General features: G+C 38.7%; 1 protein-coding gene across 1 annotated transcript; it reads left to right on the top strand.

The window, feature by feature from the left end:
* Nucleotides 1-1,573: 1,573 nt before the first annotated feature.
* On the top strand, nucleotides 1,574-20,557 carry LOC142463369 (uromodulin-like). The gene is given in 15 exon segments (XM_075566023.1): nucleotides 1,574-1,743; nucleotides 2,509-2,571; nucleotides 2,909-3,064; nucleotides 3,608-3,846; nucleotides 4,886-5,008; nucleotides 5,229-5,406; nucleotides 6,047-6,184; nucleotides 8,025-8,039; nucleotides 12,403-13,200; nucleotides 13,437-13,541; nucleotides 14,400-14,608; nucleotides 15,503-15,660; nucleotides 16,461-16,706; nucleotides 18,204-18,366; nucleotides 20,129-20,557. Coding segments are annotated over 15 exon segments (2,853 nt in total). The 5' UTR covers nucleotides 1,574-1,667; the 3' UTR covers nucleotides 20,315-20,557.
* Nucleotides 20,558-21,850: the final 1,293 nt, after the last annotated feature.

Below are 21,850 nucleotides of genomic sequence, written 5' to 3'. Positions count from 1 at the left end.
AGGAAATGGAGCCAAGAAACCGGGTGATATCAGTCAGGGACTTTAGAGGAGCTTTAGGGGAGCTTTAGGGGGGCGAAAGATGCCAGCAATCAAGATGGGCTTAGAAAATGGGAGGCAGATTTTGCCAACTAGGATTTCAAAAGAGGGTGGGCTTGGGGGGCAATTTAACAGTGAACATTGTAAGATGTCTGCAATATAATATAACACCCTTCTTCCTCTCTTTGACCTATCTCTCCTAGAAATGGAGTATCCCTGAATGGTGATATTTGCATCAAGGGTTATAGGAGTTAGCCATGTTTCTGTGAGAATGATGGCTTTGGGTTTATGGATAAGGCACCATGCCCTTAGTTCATCCAGTTTGGGCAGGAGACTCCGGATATTTATATGGGCGACAGATAGACATTTTTGAATTTTGAAGGGGGTATTCTCAGGGTAATGGGACAGAGCTGAAAAGGGGGGGGGGCCTGGGTTAAGTTCCATATCACCTGCTAAAGTGTAACAGTATGAGTAGAAATTTGAGTAGTTGTTTGCAACAATATCAGATATGCATGAAAATGGCGGGATGGAATGATAGCTAGTGTTAGTAAAGGTATATCCCAAAAGTATATTATGTGCTCATTTGGTCATTGTGTCACTTATCTACACCTGATGAAGGGATTACCCCCCAAAATGTAGTGCAAATAAAAGCTAAATATGACTCCTATGATCATGGCCTCTTTTGGAGTTAGCCCAGTGGGTGATAAGATGCTCCGCGTACACAAGACCACCATCATCTTTAATAACACTACAGTATTGAATTAGGCCCTTTATCTAGCTGAAGTATGTGCCTGATCTCCATACAGTACATGTGTTTAAGACAGCTTCATGTAAACTAGCATGTCTTCTCCTTTTCTCATATTCTCACGTTCAACAGCATTTTTCTTACCGGTTACTCCTCTCCTTCCAGCTATTTTTCTATAATGCAGTAATGACGCCAGTGTTTCCTTATAAGGATGCACATTTTATTATATACAGTATACTGTATTGGAAGTTATTACTGTACTGTACTGTACATGCTATAGATACAAACGGAATATTGAAAATGTTTCATAACACAGCTGAAGGTTTGTGGGGGGGTGATCAATGTCATTTTGTGTTAAGCATTAATAATAATAATAATAATATATTGTTATTATGTAACTCTGACAGTGTTCACAGGGCTGTACAGGGACTGTATATATAATTTTGCTGGAGCAAACAGTCCCTCCTTGACCTGTAGGGCTTACAGTCTATTATTTTGTCGATTGAGGCTCTAGGAGATACAATGCCTTACCCAAGGTCACAAGAGGCTGACACTGAGAATCAAACCTGGATCACCCACTTCAAAGGCAGTGACATTACCACTTAGCTACTCCTTCAGGGACCGGCATAAGGAAATATAAGTACAACTTCTAACCCAATAGTTGGGGAGAAAGCACAGAACAAGGAAATGAGTGCGGTAAAATGTGGCAACCATCAATCTGTATGATCGGTGAAGTTGGGTGGACACCTACAGAGTCCTTCCCCTCTGTGAAAGCTTTATAAAGGGAGGGCAAACAGAGCCACAATGCTCCTTACACCCAAGGGAAGTGTTTGTCCCATATGAGATTAAACGTTTGCTGTAAAGGTTTATTTTCAGGGAGAAGACGATGCATCTGCTATTTCTGGCCTTGCTGTTACCTTCATGTGGGGGGATGTTTTTCACCACAACCGAGTGGTACACAGGTAAGTGAGCTGCCACCGCGAATCTTTAGTATTTCATGACCTGATATTGGTTAATGTTGCCCTAAGATATTTATTATTGACTTATAAACTCAGGAAAACACCAGTAATTTCACAGGTGACTGGTAATTGGTCACATAAGGGAACAATATTACAATAATGCTAACCCTCAAAGGCTTTGCATTAGGCACTGAACCTATCTAATAAAATCCCCTATTTCTCGCATATACCAGAACAATATTATTCTTGCCCTATAAGATATTTTACACCAACAAATGATTCTAAATTATTGAATGCATTTGATGGAATCCGGCTTTATTGGAAGGCAGAATTTCATGTTCACATCTAGTCGTTTTTCCAATCTCAATCTCTATAGGAACCAGTACATTTAGTCTCAATCTTAATGTGAGGCAGACCTATAATATCCTAATATACGAGACAGACAATGGCTGTCACCAATGGCCGTATTGGTAGATTTGTTTCCAAGTGAAAATACCAGCCAGGTGTGGTCTGCAGGGTATTTAGCAAATCATAGATTGTCTTGCTGTTTCCTTATGCTATGAGCTTCCAATATAAAGTTTTACATGCCACTCCTTCTCTAAGGTTTAGATCAGATACGGTCATCTTTCTCTGCTTTTTCACAATTTATTTCACTCATGACAAATATCCTTGAAGCTTTCCTTCGGACACGGTAACATTTGAAAAAGGTATTTATACATTCTCTATATCATGAAGGTAATGATTAATATTTTCTTATTGTTCCTACAGAGCTAGGTTTCATTAACAGTATGCCAATGTTTACAGAAAAAGCACCATGTGTTGAACAGACAGGTATGGAATCTACATGTTATTGTAATGATACATCTCTTGTTTTGACCATATACTGTATTACTGGAGGGGTGAGTGTAATGATTAAGTGTAATACTGTAGTAGTAACTGATTCACAGGCAAATATCGATGGGACTTTAATGTGGAATCATTTGCCTTAATATGATGTAAACATGTTTTATGCTATGGACAGGGTAATTTGTTAAAATACTAACTCCAAACAAGCAATCCATTTTTAAGTCATATAATAAGACATCCTTGGGCACTGCTATAAGAATGAATGTGTGCATACATTTCCTTCAAGTTTCCATATCATCTCTTTATTCCCTTGCTTCACTAGAGTCTTCATCCCTGACATATCTCGTGGACACAACTGGTTCTATGTCTGATGATCTTCAGCAACTAAAGCTGGTTAATGGTTGGCTCCTTGATCGTGTAACTGCACGATTTCCATGTGGCGTCCGGCAATATACCATGGTGGAGTTTAATGACCCCAGTAAGACATTACTAATACTGCTAATTGTAATCTCAACTTTGTTTTAAGGTATAGACTGAATTCTTCACTATTTACATTTTATTGACAATACATAAAAATTACATTTTGTATATATTAATAGTAAACGGAATTGTGTGTATTCTTTAAAGCTAATATACAACATTACACATGTATTAATTCATATTAGTCCAACATTCACAACATGATGTACAAAGTATTTCGGGCTATGCAACAAGAATTCTATGCAGAGAAGCAATGGGTTAGTCTGGGAGCTAAGGGGTTGATATTAGTTAATTTTATTGCAGTAAGCCTACAAGGACCTTTATATTGTGTTTATTCTATTTTATTTGTTTCTTTCCTCCTTTCTCCCCCACCTCTCCTAGCCTTAGCACTAGTCACTGGAGTATGTTGTATCTCTTGGTGTGACCTTGTGCATTACCCTTAGATCTTGTATCACATACTGTAAGTGGAAAATGATAAAATAGTTATATATTAAAGTTGATGCAAATACTTCTAATCATTGTTTTAATTTTTGCTTCTCAGCTGTTGGACTTGTTCAGATCACGCAGTCAAAGGCACAATTTGGCTATTTCTTCAATAACCTGGTGGCTGATGGAGGTGACGATTGTCCTGAATTGGCTCTGAAAGGACTTGAACTGGCTTTGGAGAATTCCCCACCCAATTCTTTCATTCTAGTGTTAACAGATGCATCTGCTAAAGATTACAATGAAATGGCCTTAGTAGATAACATATATTCACTCATAAATACCACACAATCACAGGTAGGGCATTTTTTTTAAATCTCTCTGAGCCTTCCCAGACACTACTATGCACTAATAGGTTCATTAAAAAAAATCGCCAGGCCATTTAAATCGGCGTTTTCAGGAGCGTTGCTATCACGGTATTAAGAAAGCCTTGATTACGTGCAAAATTCACAAAGTGGGCGATTAGCCGGTGATCTGATGAACGACCCCCTGACAAGGCCTTGCTCGGCGAGTTGTATCGGCTGCAGAGAGTGCTGCTCTGAGAGAGCCGTCTCTCCCTGCGAAAATCTCGCCCAAAATGTATGTGTATAAATTTTCATTTTGTTAATAGTGTAGATGAGCAGGGGGTCCCGTGAGCTGAACCGCATTGGTTTAAGCCTCGGGACCCCCTACATCCCGAGATACAGGCCCTGCTATGGGATGCCAGTTATTCCTATGCATTTTATTTCCACGGCCACGTGACGCGGACATTTAAATGCATAGGAGATACTGGCAACCCGTAATGGGACCTGTATCTCGGGAAGTAGGGGGTCCCTGAGGCGATCCGCTATGGTAATGATGTTTACTGTAAATGCATTTTTATACAATCACCATTCTAGAGCAGTGATAGGCGTTGATAGCCTAATCACTGCTACTAGAATTGCACGAGTTTATGAACATGCCGAAAAGCGGCGATAAGTGGCTTATCACCGCTGTCTCTGTGATTTTTTAGGAGCAATTTCTTGGTGGCGATTCAGTCTTTTATCACCCACTTATCACCACTTACTGAATAGTACTAGGCATTTTGGGCGATAATTGCTCGATAAGTGGCTTATGAACGCTAGCTGCATAGGCCCCTAAGGGGGTTATTTGTCAAGCTCTCGGCTGCAAAATGTGGGCAAAAAAGCTGCACTAGATTAATCATGGTAAAGCTTTCCAACTTAAACCAACAGGATTCCCTGTTTTGATAATGCGGTGCAGTATTTTTGCTCCAGTTTCACAGCTGGGAGACTTCAATGAATTCCCCCTTAAAGGTGAATACCAAGTGATCCAGTGTGCAATTTGTTTTTTTTCCCAGGTCTTCTTTTTGGTTACTGGACTTTGCTCAGGATTAAATTAGCCAGATTTCCTTATCTACAGAGATATTGCCTCTCAGAGTTTTGGACACGTCTTTCAAGTCAGCCTTTCCGATTTGGGTAAAGTAAGTAACTATTTTTTACCTCTTTCTTTTAGTTTACTAAAAGTCACATTTTAAGCTGGCCCCACCAAACCATAGTTAAATCCCTAGAAACACAGAATTAATGGAAGATAACGTGTATTTGGATCATCGTTGTTGCCAAAGGTGTCTGCAATGCCACTTAATTGTATATCAACCTTGTTTTGTATCCTTTTATTGTAACACATATTTCCGTTTATTCAAGGTGTTTAACTACTTGGACTTCACACTTTCAAGGCCCCTTAACAGCTCCAGACGACTGTTCTCAGGGGAGTATAATGTCGGCAATCACACTGACAGATTTCCAGTGGATGATAACTTCACTGCATTAATAGTGTCCACTGATGGTGTGGTTTACTCCATAAAAATTGTTGGACCTGACTGTAAGTACATAGTGCTTAATTATCTCATTCCTCACAGCTAGATGCCAAAACTAGGGAGTGGGCAATTAGTAATTAATTTAAATTAATTAATTAAAGCATTAACATTTTGCTTCCTTTGCATTCCTTAGAGCAATGGTAGGATCCTTATGTATAAAAATGATCAAAAAAGAGGCATGTTTAGTGCTGATTTGGAGAACCTTCCCAAGATCAGGTCTTAAGGAGTAGTAAATAAGGGTCAACTTAGACTGCGTCCATGGTGCCCACCCGAGCGCATGGCGTCATGCTCGTCTGTAGCTTGAGCGATGCACGGCCTGTAGAATTGCGCGACTTTGGTCGTGCCGAGGGTGTGCCGAACCGTGACCCAGCTGCCGTGCGGCAAAATGAAATGTATTTGATTCCTCACGCGCTGCGCACCCCGTCACAATCATGCACACGCGGTCCTTGGCCAAGCTCATTGCCTTACGGCATTTTTATCGCACCGCTCACTGGCCTTAGTGATGTTGATCTCTTCAGTGTCAGATGATCCAGAGACACATTGTTCTGCAAAGATTTGCTGGTCTCGCTGGCAGCACCAGAGTAAAGATAATAGTTGTATAAGGAAAACTGCTCACTTTTTATCAAATTATGCATTTTTTTGTAGATATTGATCTAGAAATCAAGAAAATTGTGTCTGAACTTTGGGGGTCGATATATCTCTTGAAAAATCCTATAGAAGGAATTTGGACAATGTACATATATGCAGATGGTCCACATTCTGTTAGAGTCGAGGGATTCACAGGTACGGTATACAAACAATCTGTAATTGTAACCATTAGTAACCTAGTATAGTTACTGTATACATAAGAGAAATCAACCCAAACTGTCAGAGCAGGTAGAAGGATACCGTTTATAACTATCTTTATTGTTAAATGTCCTTTTACGTCTTTTTCATAATTACACCAGCATAACAGACATCAGTAATTCTGGTTCATCACGTAAAAATAAACGTTTATTTTGAAGATAATTACTTACATAAAAATAGTACAAAATGGCGGTTGACATTCCAAATAAGATATGGTATTCTTAAAAATGGTTGCACAGCTTTCTTTCTGAGTGGGATCATTCTTAATATCATGATAAAACGTCTGTTTCCTCCATCTTGGTTTTAACCCTCCTACAGTCTCTGTACGTTCTTCCTACCTACCAATTAGATTGTAAGCTCCCCGGAGCAGGGACTCCTCTTCCGAAATGTTACTTTTATGTCTGAAGCACTTATTCACATGACCTGTTATTTGTATTATTTGTTATTTATATGATTGTCACTTGTATTATTACTGTGAAGCGCTATGTACACTAATGGCGCTATATAAATAAAGACATACATACATACATACAACCCGTCTCTCTCTCCTCATGGTGGAATCACTATGTCCTCACATCCTGGTGGAATAAATTATTCTGTGCCTCTCCTCCTGTCTCTCAGCCTGTACATCGCAGAGGTATCAAGATGGACTTCTCCTTCTCTCCCTCCTGCCTCTCACCTACATATTTATACAGATAAAGCTACCCAGTCAGCTCATTACTAACTCCACTTCCAGCTAAGGTCCTACAGCTAACTTGATATGATCTCATAAGAAACTGCCCACATCTCCATACAAAGAATAACCAAATATGGCATCATAGCCTCTTCTCTCAGCTAAAGCCACAGTTGTCAATAATTACTCAAGTGTCAGCCTAAACGACTTTTCTATAGAGACCTCTTAGGAAAGCTGCACCTTCAATATAATTCTCCAATGTAACTGAATATACAATCAGAATATATACCAAATGAAGAAAGAACCTTTTAAAATCAGATGTAATATGTATGAAAGAAAGAACTATCAGACAATTACTATATACTTTGATACTCTGTATTGATAACGGATTCACACATTACAATATAATTATCGTTGAATTTGATTTGTTACATTAATATTTATAGAATACTTTAATTTGGGTCCAAGGAGCTTTGCCCCTAAAGTACCATTAGTCTCTCTTGAAATCACCCACAATTCAAATACTTTATAAATTTATTTCAACTTATAGTTTATTGTTTTTAGTCATATTTGGAGGAAGGTAATAAGGGGACAGGGAAAGCAGGGAACACACCACAACACTGAAAAACAATTCAAATACATTTAATAGCACTTTAAACACTGATATGACCTAAAGTTAACCCACGCCTCTGTGCCTTATTGCCTTAAACTATTGTCCTCGCATTGTGATCTGTCAGCTTATACTAAGACAAGCAGACATGAATACTGTACCATTCCTCCAGTCTCAGAGGTAGCACCTGTAACCCAGGCATACCTCTTATTCATTGTATCACACAGTGCACGTCCAGCCCTAAAGTAGCACAATGCAGTAAGTGTGTGGCATTTGGAGTTCTAAATAAGCAAAGTAACCCATTCAATGCCGAAGGGACCTGCACATTGTGACACTGCAATATTGAAAATACTAAAGGCAATAATACCAAGTTTCTCTGACACTCCCTTGTGTAAAAAATATTAAATATGGGCTTCTTTATTTGATGTTTTAATGTTTTATACATTCAGTACATTTTTGTTCTAATTTATTTTTTCTTTCTCTCTCTTTTTTAGCGACCAACATATCATGTAAGTGATTCTTCTTCTAGTGAATGGATAAATGAATGTGGAAATGTAGTGAGCATGTTTCATGTAGTGTATTATTTATATTATATGTTGTATTTTTACTATGGTTTGCTCTAATTAATGCAGAGGTTCTCAAATTCAGTCCTCAAGACTCGCCAACAGGTCAGAATTTCAAGATATCCCAGTTTTAGCACAGGTAGCTTAATCAGTGTAGGGGTGTCTTGAGGACTGGAGTTGAGAATCCCCGACATAAACCCGCAATCCAAGCTGCTGTTTTTTATCCCCCCCTTTAATATGTGCATCAATACAATCCACACAATGACAAGAAATTAGCTAAATTGCAGACCAAAGATACAAAGATCTGTGGGGAAGATCATGTGACACATATATATATATATATATATATATATGCAAATGTAAATACAACTGTATGCTCATCTGCATGTCTTAGGCAGGTCTGCAACCCCGCCTTTCCCCATTATCACCCAGCACACAGCACTTTCACTGCAGCAAGGGATTCTGGGAAATGACATGCAAATGAGCACATATATATATATATATATATATATATATTTATATATATATATATATGTATATATATATATATATATATATATATATATATATATATATATATATATATATATATATATACACACACACACACATGCATATATATGTACTTATGGATATCTCAACATTTCCAAAGAATTTAATTGCAATTTGGAGTAACGTATTGCAATATTTGCCCACCTCTCACACAAGACATTTTGCAGCCCTTTGAAAAAAAGAGAATGTGCCCTGAATATGAGACAGTATTTATACTGAACATAGAGAGAATGGGCTTCTGCTCAGCCTGTGTAATACTGTATATCTCTGAGGGGTGCAGATAGGGATAATATATATGAACAGAAACAAGAAAAGATAATTCCATAGAGAAATACCCTCAACCTCTGAAGTACCAGGAAAATTAATTATAAACTGGAAAGCGATGGGATTCCATCTCCACTAATCAAAATGATAATACATGTTTATTAATTATATCGAAACAAAATAAATCATTATTAAAACCTTTAAACTAATAGCGCTTTAAGAAACTTTTCATTTCTGGAAAGGTAGAGGTGGTGAGTGCACATATAAGACATAAAAGACAAAATATATACAGTCTATTGCAAACAGACAAACACAGAATCCTCAAGAGTATACACTAAATCAGAGGGTCGGGAGATATACTATAAGATCAATAATATCTGTACTCACACGGCCGTGTGTGAGCCTTTTCCCAACAGATGGTATCCCATCACCGTCCTCTAGGGAACAGTCACTTGACGTCAGTGGTATGGGACATTCAGAGTCCCACAAGCCGTTCCAAGAAAGGATAGTACAGGCAGGGAATTAGAAATATATAAACTTTATTCCAAATAGCAAAGCAAATGCACACTCACATATAAGTACACACTCTGGCTCCGACAGCCGTCCGGTGGACTCCAGCGCAGTGTCTTCCTAGTGTCGCGTCCGACAACAGGACCGCAACGGGAGAACGTGGGGCGGCTAGGGAAGCCTTCTGCGCACACGTACCAGCACACAACCGACCAGGAAGCTACGCGTTTTGGAAAATAGCCTTCCTTCGTCAGGCTCCTGTCGGTTGCGTGCGCTTCTCTCCTTATTAGTACCCTACGTAACAGGCTGCGCAGCTGCGAATAATGTGTCATCTAATTTAAAAAAATACAAAACCCTCTGTAGCCGCCTTGAACATTGAAAAACAAACACCACTGAATAAAAAATATCTGTTTTAACAGTTTAATGATGGATCAATAGTAATTAAAAATTACTAAGTGAGTTGGATCGCATACTGAAGGTAAACTTCGTATTATATCTTCAATTACACCAATCCTAAGTGTTATTGGGAGGGGGACAGATGATGCATTCCCCCTCAAAATAAATGGTGACTGATCTCCTTCCATTCAAACAATATCTCTAGTGTTGCATTAGGCCTCGTTCAGGGTGGCAGAGACAGGAGGTGGAGGGCGCGCGTCCGCGTGTGCGCACGTCAGTCTGCTAGGCGATGTGTGCACATCTTCCCCAGCAGACCTTTTCAAGCTTTCAGGAGACGGGTCTACAGACCTCAGCTTAGGAATGGGTGTTGTTCTGTTGAAATCATTTTCAAGAATGATTTGATTGGCTGCCGAAGAACCAGTGACGCTGCTGCAGCTTGAAAAAACAACTTGAGTTGTTTATGCAAACTGTATCAGCGTCAACTCCGTACTTCGGCGACAGGGTAGCTGCTACCCTGACAACCGCTATTGAGTTTAAACACTTTGTTTCGGACATGCGCGCGCACGTCGCGAAGCAGGCACATTGAACGAGGCCTTAAACTATCTCCTCTTTTATGTTTAAAAAGCGCCTTCTGGTGGATAGCAGGGACAATATAATATTGAAATACATGAATAAAATAAACCTCAGAGCTAACAACCTCTGGGTACATATCTAAAATCCAAGAAAAAATATAACAGTCAATAAAAACCAAACAGTGGGCTACAGGTACATTGTCACTCGCACAAAACACATATAACAGTTCATAATCCTATATGTTTCCAACCTGAATATTCACAGGGGTAATAGTACCGAAGCCAGTAGAAAATATCAGATATAACATCCCAAAAAATAATTCTAAATGCACATATATAAGCTATTCAATGAGTTAACAATGCACACACTGTATACTTTACATTTCTTACACATTGATGGTTATAATGCCATTATATAATATCACATTTATAAAATATAGCACTAAATCAACATTCAAACATATTTGTATATCATATACCGAACTGTATTTGTTCAGATGGGAAGTTAGAACACACGGACACAGTAGTTATAACATGTTTAAAAACTATGTAAAAGTATGTGTAAAAGAGGAGATAATTTAATGCATTGGGGGGGAGTGCTTCATCTGTCCCCCTCCCAGTAACACTTAGGATTGGTGTAATTGAAGATATAATACAAAGTTTACCTTCAGTATGAGATCCATCTCACTTAGTATTTTTTAATTACTATTGATCCATCATTAAACTGTTAAAACATATATATTTTTTATTCATTGGTGTTTGTTTTTCAATGTTCAAGGCGGCTACAGAGGGTTTTGTATTTTTTTAATTTTTTTTTAATTAGATGACACATTATTCGCAGCTGCGCAGCCTGTTACGTAGGGTACTAATAAGGAGAGAAGCGCCCGCAGCCGACAGGAGCCTGACGAAGGAAGGCTATTTTCCGAAACGCGTAGCTTCCTGGTCGGTTGTGTGCTGGTACGTGTGCGCAGAAGGCTTCCCTAGCCGCCCCACGTTCTCCCGTTGCGGTCCTTTTGTCGGACGCGATAGTAGGAAGACACTGCGCCGGAGTCCACCGGACGGCTGTCGGAGCCAGAGTGTGTGCTTATACAGTATGTGAGTGTGCATTTGCTTTGCTATTTGGAATGAAGTTTACATATTTCTAATTCCCTGACTGTACTATCCTTTCTTGGGACGGCTTGTGGGACTCTGGATGTCCCATACCACTGACGTCAAGTGACTGTTCTCTAGAGGACGGTGAAAAGATACCATCTGTTGGGAAAAGGCTCACACACGGCCGTGTGAGTACAGATATTATTGTTCTTATAGTATATCCCCCGACCCTCTGATTTAGTGTATACTCTTGAGGATCCTGTGTTTGTCTGTTTGCAATTGACTGTATATATTTTGTCTTTTATGTGCGCTCACCACCTCTACCTTTTCATCAATTTCGGAGGATCAAGGGATGATCCTCTTCAGGTTGAGCAGCAGATCCAACTAAGGGCTTGTATAAATACTATCATTTGGTATTTTCAGATTGTTTTTTTTTTTTTCACTGTATTTATTCCCCCTTGGTGTATGTGCCTTGATTTCTGGCTAAGACATAGTCTACTATATTGCTAGGGAGCACCGTAGTTATTCCCTTTTTTGTACTTTTCATTTCTGGGATAAATTCCCTACTTCCTTATGTGTCATTTATTATATGCTTCAATATACTTTGAGTTGGACTCTTAATAGAATCCAGTGGTATTCCAAATGCTGAATTGCCAGTGTACTAGTGGGTTAACTTGCTTTAAATGCCAAAATATCATGTACAGTATTTACTGTATACTGACTGAAATGTTTTCTTTATCTGTTTCCCTGTAGGACAGAGTAACCTCCCATAGTGCAGATGCTGATAGTAAATTAAATAATATAAAATTAGGTCATCCTTTTATCTTTACTACATGTTGGAATATTTTTGTTGCGTTCTGATGGTGGATGAATAACAATTTATGGAGACATTGAACTATTTTTTTTGTACCTGTCTATTTGTCCAGCTGCCGCCCATTGCTCAGAATGCCACCCCAATGCTACATGTGAAGAATACCTCGGCTACTTGGAATGTTCCTGCAAAGATGGGTTCATTGGTGATGGCTTCACATGCTCAGATATTGATGAGTGTGCCTATTCCTGGTCAAACAACTGTTCTGCTGGAGTTTGTATAAATACGTTTGGTTCTTATACCTGCCTGTGTTCAAGTGGATACACAGAAACATCAGGAAATATTTGTGTTGATGTTGATGAGTGTTCTAATCCTGACCTTAACATGTGCCATCCTCTAGCAACTTGTATGAACAACATTGGCTCTTATTCTTGCCAGTGTCCCATTGACTACATTGGTGATGGGTTCTTCTGCATAGTTGATGATTGCGCAAAAGGTGTATGTGGCTTTGGAGAAGACTGCATCAAATCCAACATGTCCTACTATTGTTCTGATCCATGTGTCACCCATACCATTCTCAATGAGCCCTGGAGAAGTACGTCCAATATCTTTGTATCTATTGCTAATTGTGACAGTGATAAAGAAAGCTGGTATCGCTTCATAGGCAGTGGAGGTGTTCGCATGCCAGAAACCTGTGTGCCTGAGCTCAGATGCCATACCCATGCGCCATTGTGGTTACGTGGATCACATCCTCTACTTACTGATGGCATTGTAAATCGCACTGCTTGTGCCCACTGGAGTGGAGATTGTTGCTTATGGTCAACAACTATCCAGATAAAGGCTTGTCCTGATGGCTACCACGTCTACAAATTGAATGGACCACAAAATATCTGCAGTTTGGCCTATTGTACAGGTAAATTCACTGCTATCATTCCAATAGTTAATTTACAGCGTAGACGGCCATATCTACTAAGCAGTCTTCTGCCATTAAACACCTTCCAGTGCTGGAAAACACCTTATAGCCCATGCAAGTTAATGGGCTGTAAGGTATCTTTCAGGCAGAAGGGTTCTTGTGGCAGAAGACCGTTCAGTAAATATGGTCCATAATGTTCCTATGGATGTACATAACTCCATGGTAATCTCATCTAGATCCAGCTACAGCCAGTGATTCATGTACATGTGCAGAAGATGAAGAATGCAAACTGGTTGATGGAGCTTACGGGTGTTACTGCAACGATACATATAAAGTCTCTGGTATGTTCAACTAAATACAGTACTTGGAACATGTTTACAAAATATCAATAATTACGCACACGCACACACACACACACATACAGACACACACAGACACACACACAACACACTTAGAAGTAGTTCTTAATTTTGATGTTCTTCTAAGATGTTTCAAAAACAGGATATGACAGAGCGCTCAAAAATTAATTTAAAAAATCCAATGTTCACAGCTAATGACAGAGGGTCTGTGCTCTTTAAATTAAAGATAGATAGAGGTATCCAAGCTGTGCACTCTATACAATCATTTATTTATACATCATCATATAAAAACATAGAACTGACATTTCAGTCCATCCCGTGTCTTCCTCTTGGGGCGCCAATGATTTTGGATGGAACGAGCTTGGATGCCTCTATCAATCTTGTACGTTTCTTGCCATTCTTTTATTCACCATTTTATTCAGTAAACAAACAAATGAATAGAAGACCATTCAGCATATTGAATATACAGTAGAATTAATGGTCACATAATAAGACCATTGCTTAGGGTGAACAGGCTTTGTCATACATCAAGATGCAATGTGAAATTATTCCAAGTGAAGGGATATAATATGTTAAAATGCCCATTATCCTTCGATATGTCTTTGATGCACTAAAAGGCCATTATTCTATAAAGTGCGAGGACGCAGAACCGGCGCTATCACATGGAAAGCCCTCTTGACGTCTATGGGGCTTTCCGTACGATAGCACCGAATCACGCCCCTCTCACACTTTGTAGACTAAGGGCTAGACTAGAGCTTAGGCTTAAGCACGACATCTGGTGCCGCTTAAAACAAATAAAGTCTGAATGCAAAATAAAATCTACACATTTTGTTTTTCAAGTTATTGAAGATATACGCCCTGAGCTGACATGTGGGGCACATTATATCAAAGCTTCATTTCGGAAATGTCAGCTGAAAAGTCTCAACCTGAATGTCAGCAATATATATCTCAAAGACAGCACCTGCTTTGGTATTCAAGATGATAACACTACAAACACGTTTTCGGTTCTGTCTTCTCTTCAAGCAGGAATATGTGGAATGCATTTAATTGTAAGTGTTGCTTAAATACTTTTTCTTCTAACGTATGATAATTGTTACTGCTTTATTTCGTCTATTAGGTATAATCATCTAACTGGCTTCTAACAGGAATAATATAGAATTTATTGTATATTTATTTGAATTATTATTGTACTGTTCATAGTAGGATCATATTTACTAAGAGGTACTCAGCTCATTCTATTTTGGTGGCTATTATAAGGCTGCAGGTCTATGATTGTGGGGACAGCCAAAGGCTCCTCCCCAAATCGCTTTAAATGAGCCTCCAGCTCCACTTCTCACTCTGTTTTTGCAGCTGCAGCATCCTCCTCCCTGCCCGCCTCCATTTCAATAATCTTTCATACTAGGGTGGGTCCTCTTTTGAGACCTAACCCATACCTCCCTCCATGCCAAAAGTCTATTCCCATCACTAGTCGTAGCATTCCTCTCAAATCACATCGTTCCTTCCAATTCACATAATTTTTCCCAAAGTTGCACTACTTCTTCTGAGTCGCTATATTTCTCGGCCTACCATAAGCCTCACACACAGTTATATCTGAGCATCCCTTATTATATGGTCCATAGCCTATTTGGATTAAGAGCTAAGTGGTGCTTAGCGCTGTGTTATTTAAGCGCTGTAAGAAGCTTTCTTTCAAAATATCCTGTAAAGGAACTATTAAATTGGTATTGTTAAAAGAATATGTGGCTGAGTGCTCTATCATTATTATAACTGCACAATGTATTGCTAACTCAGACTGCAACATCACAACTGCAATGTAACTTTAAGCGGCAAAAAGAGGGAATAAATGTGCAACAACCAGATTCATATTACCGCTTACACTTATTAGTAGAAAAGTGCACTTTTTGCATTACTGGTAACTCTGTTAATTGCTGATTTCCCCCCTGCAGAAAAATGAAACACACGCCACGTACACAAACACGCTGTACTTTTCATTGGAAACTGATAGTATAATCATTAGAGATGAGGAAGTGAGTATAATAATGTCCTGCACGTACCAACTGGATATGAAGCTCAGCCTTGAGACAGCCCTACGTCCTATTGTCAGGTACTTCTATAATTAATATCTGCGCTTATTTTATTCCCCTAATGTACAGGGTCATTTAGACCTCATGTCCCAGACACACTTAGATTATGGGCGGTAAACATGTGTCAAAAACCCTCCAGGGGACAACATACAGTGCAGCAAAGATAGAGAACAGCAACTAAATAGTCTGGGGGAAACAGCACATGATTTGTTAGACTCTGCAATACTGTACTCTTGTGATCTCACAAATTATCATAAGATTAAATGAAAACAACTATGGTATCCTTTGTGTGAGCACCAATAATGGTTCATGTCTACTTCTGCTAATGCCCAGCAGAGGGATGGGTTCTTCTTCTGGCTTTAGAGTAGGTTATAAGGCATCAGTAGGAACCTAGAAATAGGTAAGAGATTTGGTACCATAGTACTGTATTTACTAAGCAGTCTTTTGCCATAAGGTACATTCCATTTAAGTCAATGGGCTTCAATGTGTCTTCCATCCCTGGAACATATCTTTTGGCAGAAGACTGCTTAATAAATATGGGCCTTGATACATATTTGATCCTGGGATAGCTTTTCCTGCACAAAATGAACTTTCTTACTTGGCGGAGAAGAACATGACAGTGCGTAGGGATTTGCTTTATATATCACTGATATAAAAAAAAAAACATATTAACATCATACATAACACGTTGCAATATTACACCTTGCTTTGCAATTCATTCTGTTCGCTTTGATGGACGATGGCTGTGTGATGAAGATTACAAAGCCTAAACTGGTAATGTTTAAAAAATCCCATGCAAATGTTTTTCAATTATTTGTAGTTCAACAAACATCAGCATTGGAGGCACTGGCCAATTCACTGCATATATGGCTGTTTTCGAAGATGACAGCTATCTTTCACCATACGAGGGATCAGAAGTTGTGCTGTCAACCAAATCTATGCTGTACATTGGAGTCATTCTTGATGGAGAAGACTCTTCTCAATACGCTGTGGTGATGAAAAACTGCTATGCTACGCCTACAAGAAACGCTGACGATTCTGTGAAATATTATATCATCAAAGACAGGTACAGGTTCTGGGGCTAAGTAACAAGTTCATATGAGATAAGGACTCAGATGAATAAAAACAAATTAATAGTGAGGAATGAGAAAGGGGGATCTTTAGTTAACAGGTCAGTGTCATAAAAACCCAACAAGAGCTGTTACCATTAATGGTCCAGAAACTAATAAAAGGTCTTTCTTTCTCCAGAAGGACTTGGAGAGACTGGAATCTTGGGCAGGTAAATGGCAGATGAGGTTTAATACAGATAAATAAATGTAAGGTTATGCAATTGGGGAACAAGAATAAACAGGCGATTTACAAGTTAAATGGGGATAAATGAGGGGAATCCTTGATGGAGAAGGATATAGGAGTGCTTGTAGATAGTAGGCTTAGAAATAGTGCCCAATGTCATGCAGTAGCTGCAAAGGCAAACATGATCTTATCTTGCAAATGAATAAAGGGTATGAATAATCTTAAATTATTAGGAGAGGCTAGCTAAATTAGATTTGTTTACATTAGAAAGAGGTGTCTAAGAGGGAATATGATAACTACATACAAATATATTTAGGGACAATACAAGGAGCTTTCAAAAGAACTATTCATCCCAAGGGCAGTACAAAGGACACAGGGTCATCCCTTAAGTTTGGAGGAAAGGAGATTTCATCAGTAACAAAGGAAAGACTTATTTACAGTAAGGGCAGTTATAATGTGGAATTCATTACCCATGGAGACTGTGATGGCAGATACAATAGATATATTTTAAAAAAGGGTGGACTTCTTTTTAGAAAGGAATATACCAAATAAGTAAACACGGGAAAGATGTTGATCAAGGGAGTAATCTGATTGCCATTGTTTGAAGTCAGGAAATAATGTATTTTCCCTTATGAGATATCATTAGATAATGTGTCACTGGGGTTTTTTGTTTGCCATCCTTTGGATCAATATACTGTAAGTACAAATATAGGATAAAGTATCTGTCATCTAAATTTAGCATAGGTTGCACTTGATGAACGAATGTCTTCTTTCAACCTCATCTACTATGTAACTATTTAACTATGTATGTGTATAGGGATTAATGTGAGACATAGGGCAATCCAAGAATGGGAGAATATACAGTATGTCATAGGAAGCCTCCTAAATAATGCTACACATGTTGGCACCCTGTGATAAACTCCCACTTTGCATCACACGGATCTCAGTTGAGTGAATATAACTTGTTCTGGGATTTCAAATGTACAGGTATAGCTGTGGCTGGCATCTACTAAGCGGTGCTATGTCATTAGACACTACAACAATTCAAAGTGTCGTACGGCATAGCACCGGTTAGAAAATATGGCCCAATGTCTATGCTTTTTACCCTCCAATTCCCACAGGGAAAATATTGGCAACGACAGAATAATACTTCAAAATGTTGCATTTGCCTTACATGTCAGACACACGATGCCTCTTGCTTCCTTTTGTAATCATGTAATAATGAGAATATCTTATTAGGGTTGTTTTCTGATTTTTTTTCTTTATATAGCTGCCCTAACAAACAGGACTCAACTATCAAGGTGATAGAAAATGGTGCCCCAAGCCAAGGACGATTATCTTTGCAGATGTTTAAATTCATCAGTGATTATAACCTTGTCTACATTCACTGTGAGATCAGTCTTTGTGATATCAAGACAAGGGAGTGCACACCTGTGAGTATAAGCTTAGAAACGTCATATTTCTTCCAATAAAACTGTTGCAAAGGGATATATGTGGTGGGTTTCCTGTACTTTATAAGTTCTTTGCTTGTGGCTACCTTCCAGTTTAGATAGAATGTTCCATTCTGGTGTTGAGACTAAAAGAGTCTGTTCCATCATGTATCTCTTATTGTTGCAGTATTGTGCTCTGATTTTGCCCCCTTGTGTTAGTAACTGATTTGGAGAGAAAGAGGTTGTACCAATTTCTGTGTCCCTTACCCTAATTTCCTCCAGTCATCAAGAGAAACGTCTTCCTTAAACCCAACTAACAAATGTGAACATGCAATACATTTACTGGCAGAATGCGCAGTGTTAATATTCAAACGCACAGTATCTTATATAGTCTGCAACACATATTAAATAATGACAGCAAATCACTGACATTGTCTTATCACTTTCATCATGGACAGATAACTTTTTCAAATCTTAAAATAGTCTCTCGCTTAATAATGAGCATAACATGACCATGCACAAATGTACAGGTTTATTACATGAAGTCAGAAATACTCAGATGAAGATCTTTTTAGATGGAAACGTTGGCTTTTTGCACTTTTATTATTTCTGTGCTCTCTTTAAAAAAACTGCCCGTTTTTGTTTGCTAACGGTGTTCTCTGGGCTTCTTCTATTACATGCATTTAGTGTTATCACTTCCACTTATTCACATTCACGTCGGCACCCACATATAAACCTTCTTACAATCTCATTTGGTTGTGCTGATATTCCTTTTGTTTATTGCTTACTAATGATACAGTATATAGTGCACCAGACTGTAACCAAGATGGAGACAACCCGAATATTCCAGCGCTCAATAACAAGTTCCTGTTTATTCAAAAGTGGCGTAAATAACAATAATCCCCTTTGTGTTACATGGGACTATATAGCAGTAGGAAACTATAACAAGTTTCCCCAAAGAAGAGAATAAGAGCAAAATCCCACATGGGGAGCACTTCAGTTTATTGATGTACAAATCAAAAAGTTACAAACTGTCACCACAAACAATAATCATAAAAGATATAACCGCGATAGCATAATCTAATAATTCCTGACTGCGCAAAACAGATACTCTCTGATATACTGTATGTGAAGGAAGAATAAGCTTATGAGAAGCAAAATAGCGCCACATAGCTCATAATAGGTAACCCGAGTACCAGTATATATAGCTGTTTGATGTTTGCCAGACAAGCAGAACCATGAGAACATGAGATATACCCCATACAGTGAGGCTCACAGAATAAAAAATAAATATACATTGTGCTACTGTAGGAAGGAAAAAATATTAAGAGCTATAAGTTAATATCACGCAGTGATAAGGAGGATACATTTTGGCCGACCCTGTATGATCTAGTGGCAGTCTCAGGCCTATGTCGCTAGATCGGCGATATGTCGGTGGGATGCCTAGATTATGAGTGGATCACAGCATGTTATATTCCTTCCGATGCTTCAACCTGTCGTCATCACGGCCGCTCAGGATGCTAAATGTGTGATTCACTCATAATGCTTCATCAGGGGTGTTTCAATGTGATCTAAATGTTGGATTTTGTTCTTATTCTCTTTTTTAGTGGGGGATCTTGTTTCAGTTTTCTGTAACCAAGATGTGTTGTGCGTTATACGCACCTCTTTAGGGCCTGTATTAATAGTAGACTAGACTTGTCTTTATTTGGTTTTGCTTGTGTTTAATCATCAAATACATGTAAAACAATAATTTCCTCTATTGTAGTCCTGCTCTGGAATTGGGTCTCGCAGTGCTGCATCTGATGGGCAGAACTTTGCTTTGAAAGTGGGTCCAATAGTCCGTAAAGGTACGTTTATAAGTTCAAGATGTCTGTTAAGAAACCCTACTCTCTTCATCTCCAGTTCAATATGTTGTGATCCACTTCTCACTATCAGGGATGTGGCTTCATAGCATGCAGTATTTTATCACCTGTATATAGCACTGACAATGTATGCGGCACTGTACTTAGAATTTTGTAGGCACAATGCACCCCTGCCCCAAACAGCTTACAATCTAATTTCGGTGCCTGAAGCACAGAAAGATAAAGTGATTTTCCCAAGGTATCAAGAAGAGGCGACACTAGGATTAGAACTGGGGTCACCTGATTTAACGACGATGACATTACCACTGAGCTACTCCGGGAACATATTAATATCTAATTGGAGCACATGTCTAATCAATCATCTAAATACAGTAATACTATGCGGAAAAAGTACTTTAACTTTATGACTCGGTCAATTATTGAAATCTAGTCTTAGTATTTTTGTACAATGGTATACATGTAGATAGCATTTCGGAGACTTTTCTTCTGAATTCTGCACGAGATGCAATTCCTAACGCGCCTATTGTACATTACAGATTCCTTGTCCCAGTATTCGGGCGCTGCTGGTAAGTTTAGAGCTATTATATTTGGAATTTCTATAACCTGATTCATTGTGTGGTGATGATTAATCTCTGGCAGGAAAAGGGTTAAGACTAAAGCCAGTTATCCAAATGATATTGGGAATTATGGCGCAACTAATGACAATGGCTGAGATCACAATTACAGGAAGGCACTAGAGATTAGCACATTTTTCACTTACATTTGCAAATTAGGCAAAATGTGCTTTCTCCCCCCCTCCCTCCCCTCCCCCCCTTCCCCCTCTGAACAATTTCACAAAAATGTGCAACTTCAGAAAAAAATGATATTCGCTGAGCAACAAAAGTCAAAGTGCAAGGTCACATGGTCCTTTATATATTGTACTGACATTTCTTCACAATTTTGCCACATTTTGCACACGCACACAAAAAAATTCTGGCAATGCGAAATTGTCACAAAAATTCTAAAAAAATACACCTCCCAAAATATGGAACCAATTTTTAAGATATTTGCACAACTCCAGAAGAAACGGTGAGTGGTTTGTATAAACAACATCTTACCTTCATTTTAAGATGAATACAAAGGTACACAAAGGGATTTATATGAACTCATACATTAGTAATGCCCTATATTACTGCTATACTTTATTTCTAGCATGACTCAAAACATTTATTACTTGAAACCAGTTACTTTGTATGCTTTCATTTTTTTTTTTAAGAAGGCCCCCTTCTTGCTGCCATATGGTGCAATATTTTATAGCGCGCGAGAAACAACATAACAAACTCGTTGTCCTTATTAAACAAATGTTATGAGCTTAACGCAAAGATTTGACTGCTCCTGTACATTTGAATATTTAGTCCAGTTATCTTTTCACTGAGGACTTGGAATAGGAGAGGGTGCTGGTCACTAAAATGTTTCATCTATCCCTTGCACGTCCCTTATTGAACACCCATAGATATCACACAGAAGGAAGAGGTCAGAGGAAAGCACATCCCTCTAGAGCAGGGGAGTACAAACTCAGACTTTAAGAGCCACCAAGAGGCCAGGTTTAAGGATTACCCTGCGTAAGCACAGATGGCTCAATCAAA

This window comes from Ascaphus truei, chromosome 11 (assembly GCF_040206685.1).
Source record: "Ascaphus truei isolate aAscTru1 chromosome 11, aAscTru1.hap1, whole genome shotgun sequence".
Classification (NCBI taxonomy): Eukaryota; Metazoa; Chordata; class Amphibia; order Anura; family Ascaphidae; genus Ascaphus; species Ascaphus truei.
This window is presented reverse-complemented; position numbering and strand designations above follow the sequence as displayed.